We start from the raw sequence: 22,384 nt of genomic DNA, 5'->3' as shown, positions 1-22,384 counted from the left end.
TTTTAGCCTTTTTAAATTCAAAGTCAGTCTTTTACAAAGGCAGCAGAATACTACTGCAATAGTCATTAACTTGAAAAAAAAAATAGAAAATGTCCTTTTTATTGAGACGTGACATTCATAATGTCACTTATATAGTGGACGGACGATGGAAGTACTAGTGTTGACACTAGGCTTCTATGCATTTCAGTCAGTAATTACGTTTCAGTTGTGTTTGACTCAACTGAAGAAGAAAAGACTCAAAGAAAATGCCATATTAGAATCAGTGTACCAAGCACAAAAAATGATTCTGTTATGTAAACTCTTAGCCAACAACTCTTAGCTTTAATATAGCAACTAATGGGTTAAAAAAAAAAGTTCAGTACCTGTGCAGTGTGTACCAATCACATCATGAGCTATCTGGAGCAAATTCAATCTTGAACCAGGCTGTAAACATGATTATTTCTGTTGTCAAAATAGACATATGTAAGTATGTATGGGGCTGCAGACCAGTCCCAAGTGCTCTATTCTTAGGGTGCTGGGGTGTTTTGCACCTTTCTTTAAGTGTGTTTGCTGCACGTTTGTGACTCACTTTTGGAGCTCTTCAAGTTGCCTTTTTGAGGGACTGTGAATTTTGCAACTTTGGCTTCTGCTTTTTTTCTTCTGCTCTGGCTGTTGAGGCTTGATTTCACTCCATCGCAGAGGGGTTTTATCTATCTCACACAGAGTGGCACAACCCCTCTTAAACCAGAAGCCTGGATAGACTGGTTGTTTAAATTTGGCTTTGAAGGTGTGTATGGGGCTCAGCTCTCCTGAAATGTCACTGTAATAAGTCAGAGTACCAGCTTTCTGATCCAGAAACACTGCTATTTTCTGGGAAAATGGTTCATTAATATGTTTGGATGTTGTCCCATGTATGGCAGTGTATCCACCCTTTGAGCAGAGCAGACTCCAGGACATGTCATTGCATCCCAAACCACACTTCCTGTCCCATTTCCTTCCCACTTCTTTATAACCCACTGCAATGCCGACAGTCCCTTTCCACTCCACCTCCCAGTAGCAGAGACCCTGCTGGCCCTCTTCACAAAACACCTGAGACCTCTTGAACCTTTCCTCATTTTCTTCTCGTTGCACCTTTTCCTCCACCTTCTTCACAGTTCTCACTTTCCTGTGTCCATCAGACAGAACGAGCCTCCTGCTTGCTGTGTTTTCATCAAGTTTCAGACATCCATCATCTGACAGAGGAAGAAGATGTTTAAAACAAAGATGCTTTAAAATGAAAAGCCTATAAAACTATAGGACATTGTATAGGACACTGGTTCCCATCCTGGGGTGGGTGGGTAGGGGTGGGGGTCACCAAAGATTTCCATTTTATAGCACTAAGGGAAGTGCTATACTTTTGAACCTTCTAGGGTGTCCAAATTAGACTTAGACACAATTAACTAAATCTACTTTTATTCTCAGGTAGAATTGGGGGGGGGGCACTAATATAGGACAAAACTAAACATTTGAATTGAGCTATAAAGTCAAAGAAAGATGACAAAGGTTCACTATATGACATGTAGTTACATCTATCCAGCACTGACTTAGGCCTTGTACACATGTAGCTGAGTATTTTCTAAAACGAATATCCCCCTTCATTCATTTTTCAAAATACTTTTGTCCACACCTGATCGTTAAGAAAAAACAAAAACCTCGTCCACACGTAACCGGCAAATCCACCGTTAAATGCTGCTCTAAGCATGCCAAACCCTTAGGTGGCAGTGTTTTTCAGATGTGAAACCCATGCCAGCCAATCAGAATGAACTTCCATCATTCTGTCTCTTCCGCCAAAGATTCAAACACGGCGCAAGCTGTGATGTTTGAGAACCAAAAGCTCAGTTTCCTGGCGTACACATGTAACCACAAAACTAGAGTTTTCCAAAATCTCCGCTTTGGCGGAGTTTTCAGAAAAGATCGTTTTAAGTGACGTAAAACTGCGGTTTCGTGTGGATGACAGGCCTAAACGTATAAAAATATATGCGGTTTCCCAGATAGCCGGCTACGTGTGTACAAGACCTTAAGATCTCAGAGTGTACTGTATACTGAATGGTTACTGGCTGTCCAATCCTAAAAGACTTACATTTCTTTATCCCCGGTTTTAAACGATGCTCTCCACAGAAGTCAAAGCTGCATGATAAAAAGACAAAATGAACAGTGTTTTAGGGTTCTCTGCAATCTTATAGTGGTTTATATGATCTGCACATAATAAATGAAGTGACCAAAATGTTAGATACTAAAACATTTATTTAAAAGTGACACTTTGCAAAAAACTTACAAACATCTCCACCTACCAGACTGTCTTCAGGTTTGTATCTGGATCCTCAGCTATAGCAGAGAGCATCGCTGCCCCCTTGGCTCCTGGATGGTTGTAACTTAGATCGAGGTGTTTCAGGGAGGAGGCCGTGTTGGACCTGAGTGCTGAGGCCAAGTATGAGCAGCCTTCCTCTGTCACCTGACAGCCAGACAGTCTGAAGACAACATAATGTTAAAGTATGAGTAAGACTGTTGTAATTATGGTTTTACGTATTTTTTATTACTAACTGAAACCATTTATTTATTAATGAAAACCATCATATAGTGATTTTTTAAACCAAATCTTTGTTAGCCTGTGGCTCTAACTTACCTGTTGTATTATTGTGAAAGTTGTTTTAATGAAGAAGGAAATGTATTTAAAAAACTTTTGTCCCTTTCCTTTAAAAAACGTATTACTAGACACATTTCCAACCTCATGAATTTTAAGGTGTTCAGCGTTTCTGGGCTATGGTGTAGGCAGGATCATTTTAAAGCTAATGTTAATAATGTTGATGTCAACATTGCCTATCTAAGCTGTCCATCATCCTAAAACTATAGTACCATTTGCCCTAGCTTCTCTGCTACAGCTGCCCATCTGTTGCACAAAACCACAGAGAGCTCTATGCTAGGCGGCACCAGCCAGCCCCTTTGTTTCTTGTTTTCTCTTTAGCAGCTTGGCTATTATCTGACCCTGTTCCCAGTCAACAGCTGTTAACAGCTGACACCCCAAGACTTTCTGGCTGCAGACTGCAGCTCTTAGACACCCTCTCTTGCAGACCACTACCTTGGGCCTCTGTCAGGACAGAAATATTTCATATTTCAAATGAGTTCAAAAGCAAATGATCTATAGTAGCATGAATCTGAATGAGGGTGGAACAAGCTTTCAGCTTTAAAGGAGGAGGCTGGGGTGGTGGAGGTTAAGCTTTGCCTGCAGCAGCAGCAACGTGGTGCATCAGCTTTAATGCAAGCAGGGATTGGTGAGAAGTACTCTAAGCTTTATTTACTACAAATAAAAAGAAAATAGGATTAAACTTCCAGGTAGGGCTGGGCTTAAGAAAAGGGTTATGTTTACCAGAAAAACCTAATTTCATAACACTTAAAGCAGAGTTAACAGTCTGTCAGGAAAAACCTTGTCCTCCATGAAAACACTCTAACGCAGCTAACATAGCTAAGGCTAGCTCTAACAAAGCTACGTTAGCTATATAGATAACGTAGCTGAAGCCTTTACACCTTTTACAGTTTTGCAAATCTCGCAGACCCATATTTTATTCTTGTAAAATAGCTAGGCTACATGAATAAATAAATAGCTAACAAAGCTATGTTAGCTTATGCTGTGTTTACAAAAGCAAACTTAGCTTTGTCAGCTACTTAGCTGTGTTACATACATAGCTAGCATAGACATGATAACATTTGCTACACTTGCTAAAGATCATGTTACCAAAGCTAACTTAGCTACACTGGCTTTTGTAGTAACATTAATTATGTAGCTAGTGTAGCTTCAGCTAAAGCTAATGAATTTAAAGCAAGTGTTGGTGTAACTACTTCTAAAATGAGTCTTTACATAATTTAATCCCAGATTAAACCTCTGACCTTTGTTACGTTTTATTTATAAATCCTAATTAGTCTTTTGTGTTTTCAATGTGGTAATTTCATGAATGTAACAGCCAGACTATTCATAAATAACGGTGCCCTGATTTTAATTTAGTATGTTTGTCTGTAAAGGTAAAAAAAGCAAACTTACTTGAGAGTCTCCAGCTTACAGTGTAAACTCTTCAGGCCATCAGCTATAAACTTCACACCAGAATCCTTCAGGTCGTTATGACTCAGGTCAAGCTCGGTGAGATTTGAGGATGCAGCGGTGAGGACTGAAGAGAGGAGACCGTTGCAGGATTCTTCAGTGAGCTCACACCAACTCAGCCTGTGAAAATGTTTGTGATCAGAAACTCAAATAGATGTGACAAAGTCAAAGAATCACTCAAAAGGCTTCTGTGTCTGCACAACTAGTAAAACACAAGAAGAAAAACATCAACTATCATGTCATTTCTAAGAGCCCTTTACACAGATTTGGAAATCCTGGTGATCCACAGATTTAATGGCAATAAAGTTTGAATTAATGAATTTTACAAAAACATAAAGAAGGTTAAAAACAGCATTTGGAGAATTTTGCACACAGCATAACACATATGATGATGAATTTATGTGTGCTTGAATATTGACATGAAATCTTATGGTCATGCTGTTAACATTGTTTTTTACATTTTAAAATCACTTTGAAAAATAAGATGCCTTCTCTCAAGAAGAAAGAGGTATAGTAGATCAAATTTAATGTGAAACCTCCCTCTGCCTGTATCTCTCTTTCTCTGTCTACAACTCCCTTTTTTCTCAGTCTTATTCACTTTCGTCTGTCTGCATATCTCTTTTCTCTGTCTTTTATCTCTCTCTGCATCTCCCTTTACTCTGTGTCTGCACCCCCCCTCTTCTCTCTGTCTGCATCTCCCCCTCCTGTTTGTCTGTATCTCTTTAATCTCTCTGTATGCATCACCCTTTTCTCTGCTTTTTTTCTCAGCCTGCATCTCTCTCTCCTGTTTGTCTGCATTCTACTTTTCTCTGCCTACATCGCCCTTTCCTCTCTGTCTGCATCCCCCTTTCTCTATGTTTGCATCTCTTTTTTCTCTGTCTGCATCTCCCTGTCCTCTGTTTGTCTGCAGCTTCCTTCCTATCAGTATGTGTTTCCCTTTTATCCCTGCCTGCATCTGCCCTCCTTCTCTTTGCATCACTCTCTTTCTCATTCTGCATCTCCACTTGCAGTCCTCTTACAGCTCCCTTCCTCTATTCTCCTTCTATGCCTCCCTCTTACTGTTAACTGCATTTACTTCTATCAATTTACCATAAAATCACAGATTCTGCAACACAGGCTGTGCAGTTTAAGTCTTGCTCTGATGGAGGTTTCTTGCCACTGTAATATTGTTAAATATTTCTTAGTGCTTAACCCATGGTGGACTAACGCTGGGTCTCAGTGAATGACATATCAAAGGTATTAGCCTAAACCTGCCCTCTTTGAACAGGAGTAACACAAATACTGATTGGTTGGTTTGATGGGTGGCTGGTTGGCCATTAATCGGAGAACCTACTACACTGTGTAAACAAAGGAAACTATCAAATTTGAAAGAAGTTTAATGAAAGACCAAAGTACTTACAAAGCAGTTTTGGCGACTTTGACCACCGGCAGCATCCCAAGAAGTACTTTCTCTGACTTTCTGTACTTTTTCAGATCAAACACATCAAGGTTTTCATCTGAAGTCAGCAGAACAAAGGTAAGAGCTGACCACTGGGATGTGGAGAAGTTCTCAAATGTGACTGTTTCAGAGCGCAGGTACATTTTGACTTCTTCCACCAGAGACTGGTCATTCAGCTCATTCAGGCAGTGAAAAAGATTGAAATTCTGATCAGCATCACTTTTCTCTTCTCTGATCTTTTCTTTGATGTAGGCAATGGTTTCCTGATTGGTCTCTTTGCTGTTTTCTGTCTGCTTTAACAGATCTTTCAGGAGAGTCTGGTTTGTCTCCAGAGAAATGCCAAGAAGGAAGCGGAGGAAAAGATCCCAGTCTCCATTTTTGCTACCTAAGGCTCTGTCTACTGCTGTCTTGTAGAAATCAGGCTTGTCTGTGACTGTTGAAGGGGGTTTTGTCAGCAGATTAACAGCTTCGTTGTTGAATGTGTGAAACACATAAAAAGCAGCCATGAACTCTTGAATGCTCATATGAGCAAAGCAGAAGAGTTTCTGCTGGTAGAGCCCAGAGTCTTCTCGTTTGATTTGGGTAAAAACACCAGAGAAGACTGCAGCTTCTGTGATGTTGACACCACACTCTGTCAAAGTTTCCTCAGTGAAGACAAGGTCTCCCTTCTCCAGTCCTTCAAAAGCCAACTTCCCCAGAGAAACAGCCGTTGTCTTGTTTCTCTGGTTCCAGCATGAATCAGGCTCAGAATTCTCACTCGTCTCACCTGTGCCATACTTCACATTCGCCTGCCTGCATTGTAACAAAAGGAAGTGTATGTACATGTCAGTCAGCGTGCTGGGCATCTTTCCTTCTTCTTTTCTTTCCACAAAATCCTCCAGAACTTTTGATGTGAGCCAACAGAACACAGGGATGTGACACATGATGTAAACAGTTCTTGAATTCTTGACATGTGACAAGATTTTCTCAGCAAGTTCCTTGTCATCGAATCTCTTCCTGAAGTATTCTTCTTTCTGGTCATCATTGAAGCCTCGCACCTCTGTAACCCGGTCAACTTTATCAGCAGGGATACTGTTGGATGCTGCAGGTCGGGATGTGATCCAGATTTGGGCTTTAGAAAGCAGATTGCCTTTGATAAGGTTTGCCAGCAGGACCTTCACTGATGTTTGCTTTTCCACATCCCTACAGTACTCACTTTCACTGAAGTCAACATCAAGGCGACACTCATCAAAACCATCCAGGACAATCAGGATCTTGTACTTGTCATAGTCTTTTATTTCTGACGTCTTCATTCCCGGAAAGAAGCTGAAAATAAGTTCCTCTAAGCTGTGCTCGTCACCTTTTCTCAAATTCAGCTCTCGGAAAGAAAGTGGGAACATGAAAAAGATGTCTGTGTGTGACTTGTCCTCAGCCCAGTCCAGCATGTATTTCATTGTTGCAAATGACTTTCCGATGCCTGCCATTCCAGTCGTTAGCACAGATTTGATCTGTTTACTTTTTCCTGATGATGCATCAAAGATAGCGTTATACTTAATGGAAGTTTCTTGTGGTTTGAATTTTGCACCATCAATCTGTCTGGCCTCATGCTGCATTTCAACCTCTCCTCTCTCCCCCTCAATGATGTAGAGATCTGTGTAGATGTCGTTCAGAAGAGCGGAGGTTTTCTGCATGTCCATACCCATGGTCACATGGGTAAACTGCTCCTTCAGCTGAGATTTGACTGACCATTGACTTGCAAGATCAGGCTTATCTATGGAGAAAACAAATGTATGGGGAGAAATTAAGTAACAGATGTGATTCCATGTTCAGGTGGTATATTTCATACAATATACAACAAAGCATCAAAAATGTAGTTGTTCCTGTTGTAGCTGGTGTTTTCCACACTGTTTTAAATGGCTCTAATACAGGACCATGTGAAACAGGTTGCAAATGAGATATACACAAACAAAAGATTGAATAGCAAATATATCTTATTCTTAAAAATTTTATGTGCATTTTCAAAGTTTCTGTTTTGTGTCCTTTTTTTAGGTTAATTGTACAGCTATCATTTTTAGTACTTTATCTTTACAAAAATGTCAAGTATTCTTTCAAATGCTTATATTTTATCACCCTGTTTCCCCCTGAAGGCTTACATCTTATCTCAGTCTGCCTGTCCACACAGGCATGAGGCAGCTTGGAGGCTTCTGGAGGTCTGGAGGTGATCCAGAGTTGTGCAGAAGGAAGCAGAGTTCCTCTGATGAGGTTTGTCAACAGCACATCCACTGAGGCTGACTGCTGGACATCCTCAACTGGTTGATTGTTGTCGTTGTTCTCAAAGTCAAGAGCGGGTTCAAGAGCATCCAGTCCATCCAGGACAAATAGGACTTTGAGCTGATTAAAGTTTGAGATGACTATTTCTTTAGTTTCCTCGAAGAAATGATTGAGTAGCTCCAACAGGCTGATTTTTTCTTTTCTTATCAAGTTAAGCTTCGACAGGTTAAGAGGAAATATAACTTGATCATTTTTGGATGTGCCCATGAAGGACCTTGCTGTATCTGCTAGCCAAGTGAGAACTGACTTGTTGTCGGCCCACTTTTTTATAAATCTCTCCACATTGAATGTTTTTCCAATACCCGCCACACCAACAGTCAGAACATTCCTTGTCTTTTTTCCCCTGCTATCCTTGAATATATCAGATACCACATTTACTTGAGTCACTGCTGTTGCCGCAGCACTTTCATTTTTCTCTTCATCAGTGGTTTCACTCTTTGTTAGTTCTCTCATGACGTGTTCGGTGTTTGTCTGGTTGGAATGATTTAGGTCTTCATCTTCAATGGTTTCTCTAAATTTTTTTTGGAGGGCCGATATCAGCTTCTTCCGTCGCTCCAAGGTCTCTGAAACAAGCCAGAAAAAACACAGGATTTGTGACTGACATGTCCAACATCTTTTCATCTATTTGTTTTGACAGAGAGCATGCAAAGAGTATATATGCTATGAGCTATCATTAAAATGATTTCACTTTTGCTGAAGCTGTTAACTTTATACATACTGTACCCACAAAACTGGGTCTATGCGGTTGTTAAAAAGTTGAAAGATTAGTTTTTTTGTTTTTTTCAATTGGGGTTGAATGAGGTACTTAGCCAAATCTTTGAGAAACTGGTCAGAGGGCTGTATGCGAGGCTATACTTCATTGCAGATGGGGCCATTTATTCACCACTGTGAGTTTTGTCTAGCATTAATGTGTCTAGCACAAATGTGTTCCTCTGCTTACGTTGCACTGATCAGCTTTTTGGATCCGTGGGTTTTGAAAGAGACAACAAATAGAGCCAAACTACAGCACAAGGGATTCTTACACTAATTATAATACTGTTTACTGTGGATACTTCAAGATATTATGATGGAAGACAAAAATGTTTGTAGATGGAGACTTAGCAGGTCTGAGAGAGACTGCAAACATCTTTAGAAACAAGCTATGAATGACCTATGAGAACAACAGAAGGGACAGGGCCAGGCGGGTCAAATATCCAGGGCTTAGCCCAAACCAGTATGGTTCTGGGCATACTACCCTATTTCTGTCCCTAATACTTCTACTCCTGTACGTAGGACAGGACCACAGAGGGTGATATTTCACCTTTTACACAACTCCCACTGATTTTCCAGTGTTCACGCAGGGAGAAACTGATGGTGGATGGCACAGAGTTATAGTTTGACTGTTTCATTATCTGAAAGATTGAGGGCTTTGGAGAAAACATTCATGGCTTAAGCCCTGTAAGACCTCGACAGACTGGCTTCCACTGGAATCACAAACACAACCCTGCACTGGCTTAAATAATATCTCTGTGATAAAATTAAAGTTCTATTCATTGGCACTAAATCCGCTTTAGAAAAATCAGACAACTTTTCCCTCACAACTGATCATTCCTCAGTTTCTCCTTCCCCTCAGGTCATGAGTCTAGGTGTCATCCTCGACAGCACACTATCCTTCCAATCACACATCAGTAATGTTACCAGGTCTGCTTACATCCATTGACGCAACATTAATCACCCCTTATTCATCCCTAACTACCTCCTCTGCTGCTATTGAAGTTCACTCATTGTAGTCAGTACCCAAACCCATTACTGTAACCCCCTTCTCTTTGGTCTCCCTCAGAAATCTTCAGTTAGTCCAGAATTCTGCTGCCATTATCATTTCCAGAGCCCCATCCAGGAATCACATCTCTCCTGTTCTTCAGCAGATACACTGGCTCCCAGTGGCTCCCATTACCGCATTGACTTTAAGATTCTGGTCCTCATCTTTAAAGCCATCCTTAACCTCACCCCTCCAAACCTTTCTGCCCTTCTACACATCAGCCCCCTCTCCCACACTCTAAGGTCCTCTTTCTCCTCTTCTGTCCCACCCGCTTGTTTAGCCACCAAGGGATGTGAAGCCTTTATCCGCTCTGCTCCTTGCTTCTGGAACTCACTTCCACCAGACATCCATAACATCTACTGTCCATTTTTAAATCTCATCTCAAAACCCATCTTTTCAAACTGGCATGTTTTTAGTCTGACTAATTTCTATCTGCTGACCTACACACTGTTTATTTTTTTTATTTTTCAATGTTTTAACTCATTGCTTGCTTATGTATTTTTGTTTACTTATTTATATGTCTTGTTTTTGACGTTGGCTTGAAAGGTGCCCTTGAGTGCTTTAAAAGGCACCTATAAATAAAATTTATTATTATTATTATTATTATTATTATTATTATTATTATTCCACCCCCTGGATCAGCCAGTGAAAAACAGCACTTCAGGTTCAGGATAAGTGCCTATCTATTAAGTAAATCTATTAAGACAACAGGATTCTCGAGCACAGAACAAGAAATCCCAATGACAGTGACACTAGCAGTTGAGTTGACACACCCATTTTGGTGTCTGATCAAACACCCAAAAATCAGTTATAAGCCTTTAACAACCATGTTTGAAAATGGAGGAAACACATGCTCTTCAAAGGTCTGTGTGACTGTGACTTAGTGCACTGATAGCATCAACATATACTGTCTAAATATTGGACTGTCAGATTATTATCACCTATGCTGTCCTCTCAAGATAAACCCGTCAAGGTTTGTTCTCAAATTCTGTAACTACTTTTATATAAAGAATCTCTTACATATTCAGAACAGACAGGTTTAAACTACAGCATATGTAACCATCATAGTTTCATACCTCTGCATTCTGTCACTCTCTGGATATATTCAGGAGGAATCTTGTCAACCCCCAAAGGTTGAGAGATGATCCAGATACGGGCAGATGGAAGCAAATTCCCCTTGATGAGGTTTGTCAGCAGTTCATCCATCGAGGCCGGCTCTTCCACGTCAGTCAGGTCTGTGTTTGGTGCAAAGTCCAGAGGAAGTTCACATTTTTCCAAACCATCAAGGATGAAAAGAACTTGGCACTTAGCATAACTGCAAACTTGCCGGCTCTTTTTAGAACTTAGGGAACGATGAAGTAGATCATTCATGCTCAGATCTTTGTGTCCTTTTGAATTCAGCTCACTGAAATCAAGTGGTACTACAAAGTCAATGTGTTGGTTTGATCTTCCCTTCGCCCAGTCCACCATGAACCTCAAAGTTTGGTATGTTTTACCAACACCTCGGACTCCTTTCATCAGCACTGTTCGTGGCTCATTTTTCTTTGAGTCAGGAAATAATTTATCCCAAGAAGAGATTTTTTTGTCTTCCTTTTCTTTATCATCATGAATCTCATAGAGTTCAGTGTCATTTTCTTGTCTTCTCAGTTTGCTTTCATGCTGATTGAGGATTCTCTTCCTCTGGTCTGCAGTGAGTTTGTATTGGACTCCTTTGTCTGAAGAATAGAAAAAAAGAACAGATATAAAGAGAGAGATTAAACACTTTTAATACTTTAAAAATGGGAAGAGACAAAATCAACAAAGGCACACAAAAACAAAAAAGGAGAGGCACACTTTTGTCACAACCTGAGAAAGGTTTTTTGTGGGGACATGGATGTATGTTTATGTATGTTATATGCATCGATGTGCGGGGTGATTGATGAGGGGCTTGTTTATACATGCATCTGCCAAAAGGGGCCTTGCATGAAAACTCTGGTGACCACTGGTCTATAATTCACAATGGCTAACTACAATCAGACAACAGGAAATTGGAAAAATGATGGTCTGATGAGTCTGGATTTCTGCTGTTCCAAATGGTAGGGTCAGAATTCTGCATAAATAACATGAAAACCTGCAAAAGCAGCAACATTAACCGCAGTTTTAAAGTCACTTAAATTGCTTTCCTTTCCTGATCCAATACTCAGGTTAAATGCATTGGATGCAATTGCATTGAAGGACAGTTGAACAGGTATAAGCGATAAAGAGTGTATGCCTCTTTTTAGGTGGCCTTGAGACTTTTATGCTTTTGTTTTTCTTTACAGCAAGTAAAGTTTTCATCTGTTGTCCCACATAAACAACATGTTTTCCTTTCAATTTCTGACATTTCATTAAATCTTTATCCTCATAGCTCTCCTTCATTGGGGTCAACCCACCCTCATCAACTTACATCTTATCTCTGTCCGTCTGTGAACACTTTCGTCAGGCAACTTCTTGGCAGCTGAAGGTTGAGAGGTGATCCAGAGCCTTGCAGAAGGAAGCAGAGTTCCTCTGATGAGGTTCATCAGTAAAACATCCACAGATGCTGACTCCTGGACATCAGATATGGTGTCATTGTTGCCGAAGTCCAGACCAGATTTCAGAGCATCCAGCCCATCAAGGATTATTAGGACTTTGAGCTTTTCAAAGTCAGAGATTTTATATTTCTTCATTTCTGGGTAGAGATGACGAAGAAGTCCAGCTAAAGAGAACTCTTTCTCTGAATTAAGCTTTGAGATATCAAGTAGAAAAATAATTCCTTCATCATCTGTGGATGTTCCCCAAAAAGGTATAAACCGTGTCCACCCTGACCTCTCAGCAGCCCACTCTTTTATGAATTTCTGCACATGGTAGGATTTTCCAATCCCAGTCTCTCCAACAGTGAGAACAGTTCTCATTTTTTGCTCCTTCATTTCTTTGAAGATATCTGATATTGCTTCGACCTGAGTGGATTTCTCAGGGTTTTTGTCGTCTCCAGTGATATGTTCTGTGCTTCTCCGGTTAGGATGACTTTTGTCTCCATCTGTAAGGGTTTCTTTGTATCTTTTCTTTAGAGCAGCTATCAGCTTCTTCTGCTCATCCACAGGCTCTGCTGAAACAAAACAAAGTTCAGTAATATTAAAGGATGGATACTGCCCTGAAACGCTGATCTACAGGCTCCATAAAAGTGACTATCTTGCCAGCTATTTAGTGCCACACAGCAAGTTTCTGGATTTCTTTTTGTTGAAAGTATGAACTGTACTCAGTGCTAACTTTGCTAACTTTGCTAGGGTAAAAACAACACTTTTTTAGGATAACATGCAATGTGAGATAGAGTGAATTCAAGATATCAGGACATAAACAAAATTACGGATGCTGAAGCTGCGGCACTTTACCTTTTCATGAAAAATATCAGCTCATTTTGAATTTGATGGCAACAACAAATCTAATAAGTGTAAGGAAAGGGCAACAAAAGGCTGGAAATGAAGCAGAACTACTGACAAATATATGGAGGAGCATTTTTCAATTACTCAGGTTAAGTGGCAACAAATCAGTGACATGGCTGGGTATAAAAAGAGCATTTTAGAAAGGCAGAGTCTCTCAGAAGTAAAGATGGGTGGAGGGTGACCAATCTGTGTCTAAAATTATGAAGACTGAATATTCCACCATTGACAGTGCATAATGTCATCAAAAGATTCAGAAAATCTGGAGAAATCTGTGTGCACAAGGGACAAGGTTAAAGGTCAATATTGGATGCCATGATCTTGCATTAAAGACAAGTATAATACTTTATTGGAAATCACTGCATGGGCTCAGGAGCACTTAAATTGTGTATCAGGGGCTGAAGTTTTAGGTCTTAATCACATTGAAATATCAGTATCAATATTGGTATTGACAAAAAATAAACTTAGCACAAAATATAAGGAAATTTCTTTGTTGTAACAATGCTTCTTGGCAATAAATCATATACTGCTGGAAAGCCTGTTTATCATCCCTTAAAATGGTGCCACATTTGAGCTGAGTATGTGGGTTGTGCCCCCCCCAAAACAATCTTTTAAAATCTTCTCTGCCAATGCCAAACACCTTGTCTTGCTGGTGTTATTTACTTTTGTTTTGGGTTTCTGGTACCCCTCAGGTGCTGCCAGTCAGGTGCCTGATCGACACCTGTTTGGCAGCTCCTGTGAGCATGGGCCCGGCTACAGTGGTCAGTAGATGTCTGCTTCAAGAATTGGCATACGACTGATCTGGATAGGGCCCGTGCAATAGGGCAACTTCAAGGTGGTGTTCCGCAAAACCAAGCTGCAACATTGTTTAGAGTGAGCCCTAGCACCATCTCCAAACTGAAGGCCAAGCTCCATATACGGGGGATGTCAGAGACAGGCCGCAAAGTGAGCGTCCCAGGAAGACGACACCCCAAGAAGACCATTCCCTCACCCTGTCAGCACTTAGGGACCGTAGGCTGTCTTCTACAGATTTGCAGTCAAGGTTTGCAGGACGACATGGCCGATGGCTCTCTGCCCAGAAAATCTGGAACAGACTGCATGCAGCCAATCTCCAGTCTCAAAGGGCTGCCAGGAGGCCTGCCATGACTGCCCTTCACCGTCAGACCTGTTTGCGCTGGTGTCGGCAACACGTGCACTGGAACCTGAACATGTGAACACGTGGCCTACCACTTCCTGGCTGAGTTGCTGTTGTTCCCAATTGCTCCCACTTTGCTCTAATACCACTGACAGTTCACTGTGGAATATTTAGGAGCGAGGAAATTTCACGACTGGACTTGTTGCACAGGTGGCATCCTATCACAGTACCACGCTGGAATTCACTGAGCTCCTGAGAGTGACCCATTCTTTCACAAATGTTTGTAGAAACAGTCTGTATGCCTTGATTTTATACACCTGTGGCCATGGAAATGATTGGAAGGAACACCTTTCACTTATTTGGATGGGTGAGAGAATACTTTTGGCAAGATAGTGTATGTACAACTGTAGTCTCAGGAACATAAAGCTGCTTGAAGATTTATAGCCTTTACCTTTAACATGCTATAATGCTAACAAGCTAACAAGTCTATCATGGTCTTTCTAATCTCCTGGGACAAATGTCTCCTTAGCTTCCTGTGGTCCATGTTCAGTGCGGTTCACACCATGAAACCAAACAGCACAGTGACTATTTCTCACCCTTCAAATAGGCAGACTGACTGATTACAAGTTTGAAGACACCTGTGATGCAGGACACACATTAGTTTAACATGTCCCTGTGGGCACATTATTTTACATCTTTTTTAGGGTTACCATCAATTTAGTCCAAGCCAGTTTCATTAGTTTGTTTTTTAAGCTGATTCTGTTGAACCACAATTCGAAAGCAATGTCTGATTTTCATTACATATTTTTTAGCATGTTTTTTATTATTCCTTACTTATTAATTTCGTCAGTTTCAAATTATTTCAGTGACCTTTGTGGGTTTTTCTTTCTTTAATGGAAGGGTACCAACAATGTTGTTCATGTGTGTTTTTAAGTGATTATCACAGAAGGAATTGGAATTAAATTGAAAAATCCTACCTCCAGGTCCTCCTCCAGTGTCAATGGGAGGGTTACTATCAGATTTTCTTCCACGAGAGCTTGTATGAAATGAAAGAGATGCTGAATTAAAATCATTTATCCTGTAATGTTTCTGATTCAAAGCAAGAACATGACCATATATCTTACCCTGGTTGTCTGCCACTGAAGTTGAGGATGTCATCCTTGGACTGGTCACTTCTGAAGGATACACCACTGGGGGTAGGGTAGTCTGGTCTCCCTCTATAAAACAACATCATTTCACTGATCTGATTTCTCTTTTTACATTCTTCATCACTGCAGGGGATTGATAAATATCTTACTCTATGTTTTTGTCTCTGAAGTTGAGGATGTCATCCTTGGACCGGTCACTCCTCATGGAAAGGCCACTAGGAGAGTCTGGTCTTCCTGGTCTGTAATAGAGATGGTCATTTCAAACAGAGTTATTGATCCAAAGTCACTGTCAATTCCACACTGTCTTGCAGAATATGTTCATAAACATGGAGCCTCATAAACAGACACTGAGTGATGATAACAAACTCATGCAGCTAAGAGTATCACTATAATCTTACTGATTTTATTTAATATTCAACGTTCTACATCAAAGCAAGAACATGACCAAATAGCTCACTTTGCTCCAAAGTTGAGGATATCATCCTTGGATTGGTCACTCTTTACAGACATGCCACTGGGTGTAGGGTAGTCTGGTCTTCCTGGTCTGTAACATATAGATGTCAGTGATCTGAGGTCCCTCTAATCATTCTGCATCAATTCATGGGATTGATTAAATATCTTACTCTGATTTTTTGTCTCTAAAGTTAAGGATGTCATCCTTGGACTGGTCACTCCTCATGGAAAGGCCACTAGGAGAGTCTGGTCTTCCTGGTCTGTAACAGAGATTGTCATTAAGAACAAAGTTATTGATCCAAAGCCACTGGTAATTCCACACTGTCTTGCAGAATATGTTCATAAACACAGAGCCTCATAAACAGACACTGGCCATTAAAGACATTAAATGTCAATAACAGACTGTGATGCAGTCCCGAGAACTACAGTAATTTTACTTTCTGCCTTAACCCTTTATGACCTGCCATACAACAAGTCCGCCAGAGCATATTTTTACAGTTTTACATGTTGTAGTGCCGTTTTTTGAGTATTTGAATTGGGTATACATCAATACAACCCTAAGAACCCAAATTTAAATTACATGTATGTGATAAATCTATATAGTAACAAATTAAATTGCTCAAAAGTACAAAAAAAAAGAAAGAAAAAGAAAATGAAAAGCTTTTTTTTTTCTTTTTTTTTTACACATTTATAAATGAAATAGATGGCATTGCTGTATCCCTCAAAATTGTGATTGTAAAAAAGTTGCACAAGATCATTTCAACCAACAGAAAATTATTTTGAGTATGGTCGTATCTTCATTTTTGTAAAAACACTTATCGATATAAACTGCGGCAAACACGGAAATAAAATGAAACTGCTCGATTTCGAAAAAGACAGCATCATTTTAAAAAATAAACTATTTACAGTAGTGAAATCAAATCTCTAGGTGTGCCAGATACTTTTGAGCATACATGTGTTTGCAGACCTGCAAGAAAACGACACACTTATAGCCCAGATAATATTATATTGTTTTTGATGTGTGCGCTTGTACTACATTTCTGCAAAAGAAGAAAAGGATATTTCTAGAAGGTAGCAGTACTCTGGAACACATTGACTGTGTGATATGTTAGTGTTACTCCTCCAGTTTTATATGCAAAAAGAATCATCGCTCTATCTCATTTGGTTACAATTCTACCTGCGGTTAAAAATAGATATGCAAATGGAGCACCTGTGATCCCGTAGGTTTTAAAGGGTTAAAATAAGAACATGATTAAATAGCTTACTCTGCTCCAAAATTGAGGATATCATCCTTAGATTGGTCGCTCTTTACAGACATGCCACTGGGTGTGGGATAGTCCGGTCTTCCTGGTCTGTAAGGTGAGACACAAAAAGATGTCAGTGATCTGATGTATTTTTATCAATTCTGCATCAATTCGTGGGAATGAATAAATATCTTACTCTGGATTTTTTTCTCTGAAGTTGAGGATATCATCCTTGGACCGGTCACTCCTCATGGAAAGGCCACTAGGAGAGTCTGGTCTTCCTGATCTGTAATAGAGATGGTCATTTCAAACAGAGTTATTGATCCAAAGTCACTGGCAATTCCACACTGTCTTGCAGAATATCTTTGAATAAAAACATGGAGCATGGAGCCTTGTTAAATGGTGATAATGATGATAACAGACTGTGATACAGCCCAGAGTAGCACAGTAATTTCACTTTCTGCAGCAAAGCAAGAATGTGACCAAACAGCCTACTTTGCTCCAAAGTTGAGGATATCATCCTTGGATTGGTCACTCTTTACAGACATGCCACTGGGTGTAGGGTAGTCTGGTCTTCCTGGTCTGTAACACAAAAAGATTTCAGTGATTTCATTTCCTCTTTGACATTCTGCACCAAATCATGCACATGACTAAAAGTCATTCTCAGTTCTCCTTGCAGAGGTTTGTTGGGTCATTCTTGGACCAGGCACTCCACGTTAACTGTGTTGAATATTGGTGACCTGACACACCAGACTGATTGTTTCACATATTCATGCTGTGGGGTAAATTTCACATTTGTTTGGGAGAAAAACTCCATGGACAGAGTTAAGAAAGCTCTGGTTGTTTGTTGTCTTCTTTCAAGCTGACAGCAGTACAGAATTTTGGTTTAGCCTGAAACTCCATAGCACTATTATTAAGTTATTGCTTTTCAAGGTTTTGAAAAATTCAGAACCAGGTCAGGTCTTAGTCTCCATCCCTTTTCACCAGTGAAACACAGTGAGGTGACCCACTTTTACATCCTGACCCATCAATTTAGAACCACTGTTTCAGAGAAAAGCATTTAAATAATCATTGTCAAACAAATCAAATATTTACTCACTTGCCCCATGGTACGGCCTCTTCCTGCTCCTCAGACATGTTGATCTAAGGATCAGGGATATTTGTATTATCTTCGATCCCAAAAAGATCCAGTTTGACAGAAGCTATGAGTAACGTGGTTGCTATTTATAAATAAGTACATCATTTCCAGCTTCTCAACGTTTTAGTAGGTTTTAAGTTGAAGCAGCATCTTCTTGCTCGTCTGATTCTTTGAATTTTACAGAAACATTTCCTCTGACACAGAGGATGCCCACCGCCTTCACCACAGCATGCTGCAGGCTTCAAGGAAGTCTTTACCATCAAACTGCCTCATTTCTAGAATTAAGTCTCACTTAGCACAAAATGTCTCACACTAAAACTTTGAAATTGTTTAACAAGTCACCAAGCATGTCCACCAACCGTTTCCTGTAAATGAGAAAAATGGTTTCAGTTACTCTCACATTTATTGTAACTGTCTGAGCAAAGTCTATAAGACTTTATGAGTTACTATAGAAGGAATAAAGGAGAAGTTAATGATTTATGAACCTACATGAAACAACCTGCAAGAACAAATGCCTGACATACATCATCCTAAAGTGGGAAAATGACATGCCAAACAAGGCATCTGAGAGCAGTAACTTTAAAAAATAAAATAAAACCTCCCTCTCCTGTTGCATAACAGGAAATGGGCAGCCCTCTGGGGCTATATGCTGCAAATGTGCAGGGTAGGCTTTGATTGAAAAAAAGGAAACATTCATGCAAGAAAATAGCAAAATACTAGTTAAAAAGCACGGTTACAGGCACATTTTAACCTTACCAGTTAGAGCAGGCACAATCTTCCCCTGGTTTATGACTTGAGCGCCATGCTTCTGTACTGCTGTGTTGTTTCTTGTAATGAGCTTTAAGGAGCTGACAGCTACACTTTCAGTTTCGTTTTCAGTCTGCAGGCTCTCTGCCCCCTTGCAGCTGCATGTTAACACTTCTGTGATTTATTATTCCATGCTGTCTGAGAAGGGGCAAGTGAGAAACAAGTCTTATAAGATTGATCTTTACACAGATTAGCTAAAGTAACAAAAAGCAAATGAATCACTTAAATACGGAGAAAGAAAAGATCTAAAGCTTAACAAAACTTTTCAAAGTTAATTCAGTTTCACATTGGTTGCTGAAGAACTGGGCTGATGTGTGCCTTCAGGCTCTGCATCATGTCCTTGAAAAATACAAATACATGACACGAAACTCAATTTATGACAACAAATTTAATTATCCCAGGTCCACCAAGTTTTTAGGAAGTGTTATGGATCTCTGTCAAGTCCAAATATCCCCAATTAAGTGGATATTAGTCTGTTTTCCTCCCATTTTCATCTGTTCGCTGTTAAGCAGCAGTGTCTCAGACTGTTTTGCTGTTTTGCAAAGGGAAAAGGCAAATACTTGGTAACACAAGAGGCTCAAAAGAGGCTGGGTGCTCAGCTGAGTGCTTACATCACTGTGGCTGCAGAGACATTGCAGTGGCTTAACCACAGTGTGCTAATATGAAGAACAAATGTTTACCCTCCTGTGTTTTCATAATGAGTGCAGTCTTCTCGATGAGTCCTTGTATTCATACTCTAAAAAAGAAGAAATCAAACCATTATAGTCAAACATACAAACATGTGCAAACACAGGCTTTAAAAAGGCCTGACAGACACAAAGATTATCTGAGTCAGGATGGTTGGGGAACATATTTTACATTATGCTCTTTAAAAATGCAAAAGACATGGCAGACAAATAAATGAGAACACTGGCCAGTGAAATTCAGGAATTTAGAACCTCCTCAATCTCACTCTGTCACACTTCACTACCTGTGAGATCCACATACACAGGAACCCAAATCACACAAAGTACAGACAACCCTGCAGACCTGTGCTGTTTTGTCCAGCAAAGCGTGTGGGAACTGCATGGATTAAGTGGGCTTTGTGAGCTTTCTCCTCTTTGAAACCATCATATGGTCAGCACCTGCTCACTGCTTCCTTCCACGTCTTTTTATTGCAGATCATTGAACCATCATTAACCTTCAGCCCTGACTCACCTCTTCTCGCTTCTTTCTCTTTATGTCTTTATAACAGTTAACGGCTCTCTACTTTCTGCCGAAATGCCCATAAAAGTCAGTCTTCATTGTGTGCACATAAAAGTTGAATCACAAGACGCAAATTAAAAGAAATCTAGTTGGAATCAATGCAGCAGGGGCTAAAATGTGTTTAATGTGTAGTCTTCAAGTCAGTTCAAGAGATTATAAGTAATTATCACACAGCTGCATTAAGTAGTTGATTCTGATTGACACATAGAAGTGTGATGATGCCTTTTGATGACTTTTTCTGTGTTCTTTCACATAACAACAGTGTTTTGCATGCCTGAAAATGTACACAGACTTTAGTTAGCAAATTTGTACTATCTCCATCTTCATTTAAACCGGTGTTTCTCAACTGGTCTAGCATCAGGACCCAGCACCACCTCCTTAACAATGAATTGCAATACAATTTTTTTTTTTAAATTTCAATTGAAAGCAAATGTTTTTAGTGTCAGATGGGGCAGCATGGACTTGAGATGGAACAAATAATGTGATAGAGGACAGAGACGTAGACATCCATCAAAATAAAAGCAAATCATAGACTTTATGCCACAGATTGTTCCTCAGGCACACATTAGTGACCCACTGAAATGGCCTCACAACCCAGGACCCACCAGTTGAGAATCATTGGTTTAAACTGTGAAACATGCAGTCCCTCTGTAACCAGAGACTTTCTGAGGAGACATGTAGTCAGTGGGCCAAAGTCTATAGGTGCACTAGAACAACAATGGCAGACTGTAGAGTTTTGCTTGTACTGTTCACTCCCAGTCTGCATTTTCTTAAAAACATACTTGCTTTGCAGCATTGGGGAGGCCAGGGTTGGCGCTCAGGGCTTAAGCCACAAATGTTTTCTCAGATCCCTGAATCTTTTAGGTTACTGAATTATAGCTCTGAGCCATCCACCATTGGTCTCCTCCCAAGCAAATCAATGGAAATGGTATAAATGGGGAAATATCACTATCTTTTGTCCTATCCTAACCACCTGAGTATGCCACAAAGTGTGCTGGGATGATAGTGGGTTTGGTTTCAAATGCCTCACATGGTTGAGCAAATTAAAACAGCTTGCTAGATAATTAGCTGATCTATACTAGCTTGCATGTTACATAACCCCCCAAATCCCCAAACCCTGCACTGAGCATGCAGCGATTTGCTCCAACCAACACCCTCACCCAATAGATGAGTTTCACTTAGATATGATTCCATGATATTTTGGCTTCTATCATGGGTGAGCACACCTAGTTAAAGAGGATGTGAGCTTTCATATAAAATCCTGTAGTTTCAGGTCAGGTATGGGAGCATATGCTGGTTCGGTACTTTGTCCCGTCCTGTACTGCTCTGGCCTCCTGATGGCCATATTCTAGGCCTGTGCTAGGCCCATGCCCATGCCCAATCTTTCCAGGTATCTTCCCAGCTGACCTCTCCATGATGCACGCCACTGCCCCTGGCGTCTGGACCAGCCCACTGGGTCCTGGGCACCCAGTATGCAGTGAGCTTGATCAGACCTGTGAAAATACGCCAGATGCCCGTAAAAGCACAGCTACCGTTCCCATACCAGACAGCTGACCCTTCCCATCCCCACTATCCTAAGCACATCAACATTAGACACACGGCCTGCCAATAATACCTAAAGATGCGCTGAAGAGAAGTTGTCACAAAGGAGTCCAGTCAGCACCTCTGCCCATCAGTCAACGCATCTGGTCACACAAGAGTATAGTAAGACCAGAAGGACCAAAAGACTCCTGTCAGACACCGGCACACCACACTGTCTTGCCCAGCAAACCCATCGCCTCGTGTCCAAGTCCAAATCAGTGGTTGATCTCAGCCTTGCAGTGGATTCATGGATTACACTGCCAAGGTAGGTGAACTGCTCTACAACCTCCACACTCTCACCATTACAGATACAGATTTGTTTGCAGCCAAACCAGTAGTAGGTGTATCCATCCACACTAGTCCCACCAGTGCCAGGGGGCCTCACTTCAGGCAAGGCAGTGACGGCAATCCCAAGCCAAGCTAGCTCATCCCAGGTAGTCCTCCTGAAGAGCAGTCATGTTCCAGGCGCAGACCTGGAAAGACTGCCTCAAGTTGTGCCAAAACAGTTGAGAACCAGGCGACGACACCTCAGCACCGCCAGC

At 40.6% G+C, this 22,384-nt stretch overlaps 2 protein-coding genes across 2 annotated transcripts; both read right to left on the bottom strand.

Moving 5' to 3' along the window:
• Nucleotides 1-356: 356 nt before the first annotated feature.
• On the bottom strand, nt 357-11,025 carry LOC121517128 (NLR family CARD domain-containing protein 3-like). Its single transcript, XM_041798662.1, has 7 exons — nt 10,731-11,025; nt 7,679-8,419; nt 5,508-7,296; nt 4,052-4,228; nt 2,310-2,486; nt 2,099-2,145; nt 357-1,211 (listed from the first exon to the last, which is right to left on the bottom strand). Exons 1-7 carry the CDS (start codon nt 11,023-11,025, stop codon nt 565-567), a joined length of 3,873 nt encoding a protein of 1,290 aa, XP_041654596.1. The 3' UTR covers nt 357-564.
• Nucleotides 11,026-12,327: 1,302 nt separating this feature from the next.
• LOC121517127 lies at nt 12,328-19,036 on the bottom strand. The gene is made up of 12 exons (XM_041798661.1): nt 18,966-19,036; nt 18,171-18,214; nt 17,567-17,653; nt 17,268-17,357; nt 17,093-17,179; nt 15,998-16,087; nt 15,832-15,918; nt 15,524-15,613; nt 15,351-15,443; nt 15,204-15,262; nt 12,481-12,757; nt 12,328-12,343 (listed from the first exon to the last, which is right to left on the bottom strand). The coding sequence occupies exons 2-12, from the start codon at nt 18,206-18,208 to the stop codon at nt 12,328-12,330; spliced, it is 1,014 nt and encodes a 337-aa protein (XP_041654595.1). The 5' UTR covers nt 18,209-18,214; nt 18,966-19,036.
• Between the last annotated feature and the right edge of the window lie 3,348 nt (nt 19,037-22,384).

Source organism: Cheilinus undulatus, linkage group 11 (assembly GCF_018320785.1).
Source record: "Cheilinus undulatus linkage group 11, ASM1832078v1, whole genome shotgun sequence".
In the NCBI taxonomy this organism is placed as follows: Eukaryota; Metazoa; Chordata; class Actinopteri; order Labriformes; family Labridae; genus Cheilinus; species Cheilinus undulatus.
Note: the sequence above shows the minus strand (reverse complement) of the source record. Positions and strands in the feature narration are given on the sequence as shown.

Bases quoted from the DNA above. Each gene is read 5' to 3' on its own strand.
- LOC121517128 (XM_041798662.1), bottom strand. From the start codon at position 11,025: ATGAATGATCTACTTCATCGTTCCCTAAGTTCTAAAAAGAGCCGGCAA. The intron at 2,146-2,309 runs GTAGGTGGAGAT...TTTATCATGCAG, and splicing joins ACAAACCTGAAGACAGTCTG to CTTTGACTTCTGTGGAGAGC. The intron at 1,212-2,098 runs GTAAGTCTTTTA...TTCCTCTGTCAG, and splicing joins AAAACCGGGGATAAAGAAAT to ATGATGGATGTCTGAAACTT.
- LOC121517127 (XM_041798661.1), bottom strand. From the start codon at position 18,208: ATGTCTGAGGAGCAGGAAGAGGCCGTACCATGGGGCAA. The intron at 17,180-17,267 runs GTAAGATATTTA...CTCACCTTACAG, and splicing joins TTCAGAGAAAAAAATCCAGA to ACCAGGAAGACCGGACTATC. The intron at 15,919-15,997 runs GTAAGATATTTA...TATATGTTACAG, and splicing joins TTTAGAGACAAAAAATCAGA to ACCAGGAAGACCAGACTACC.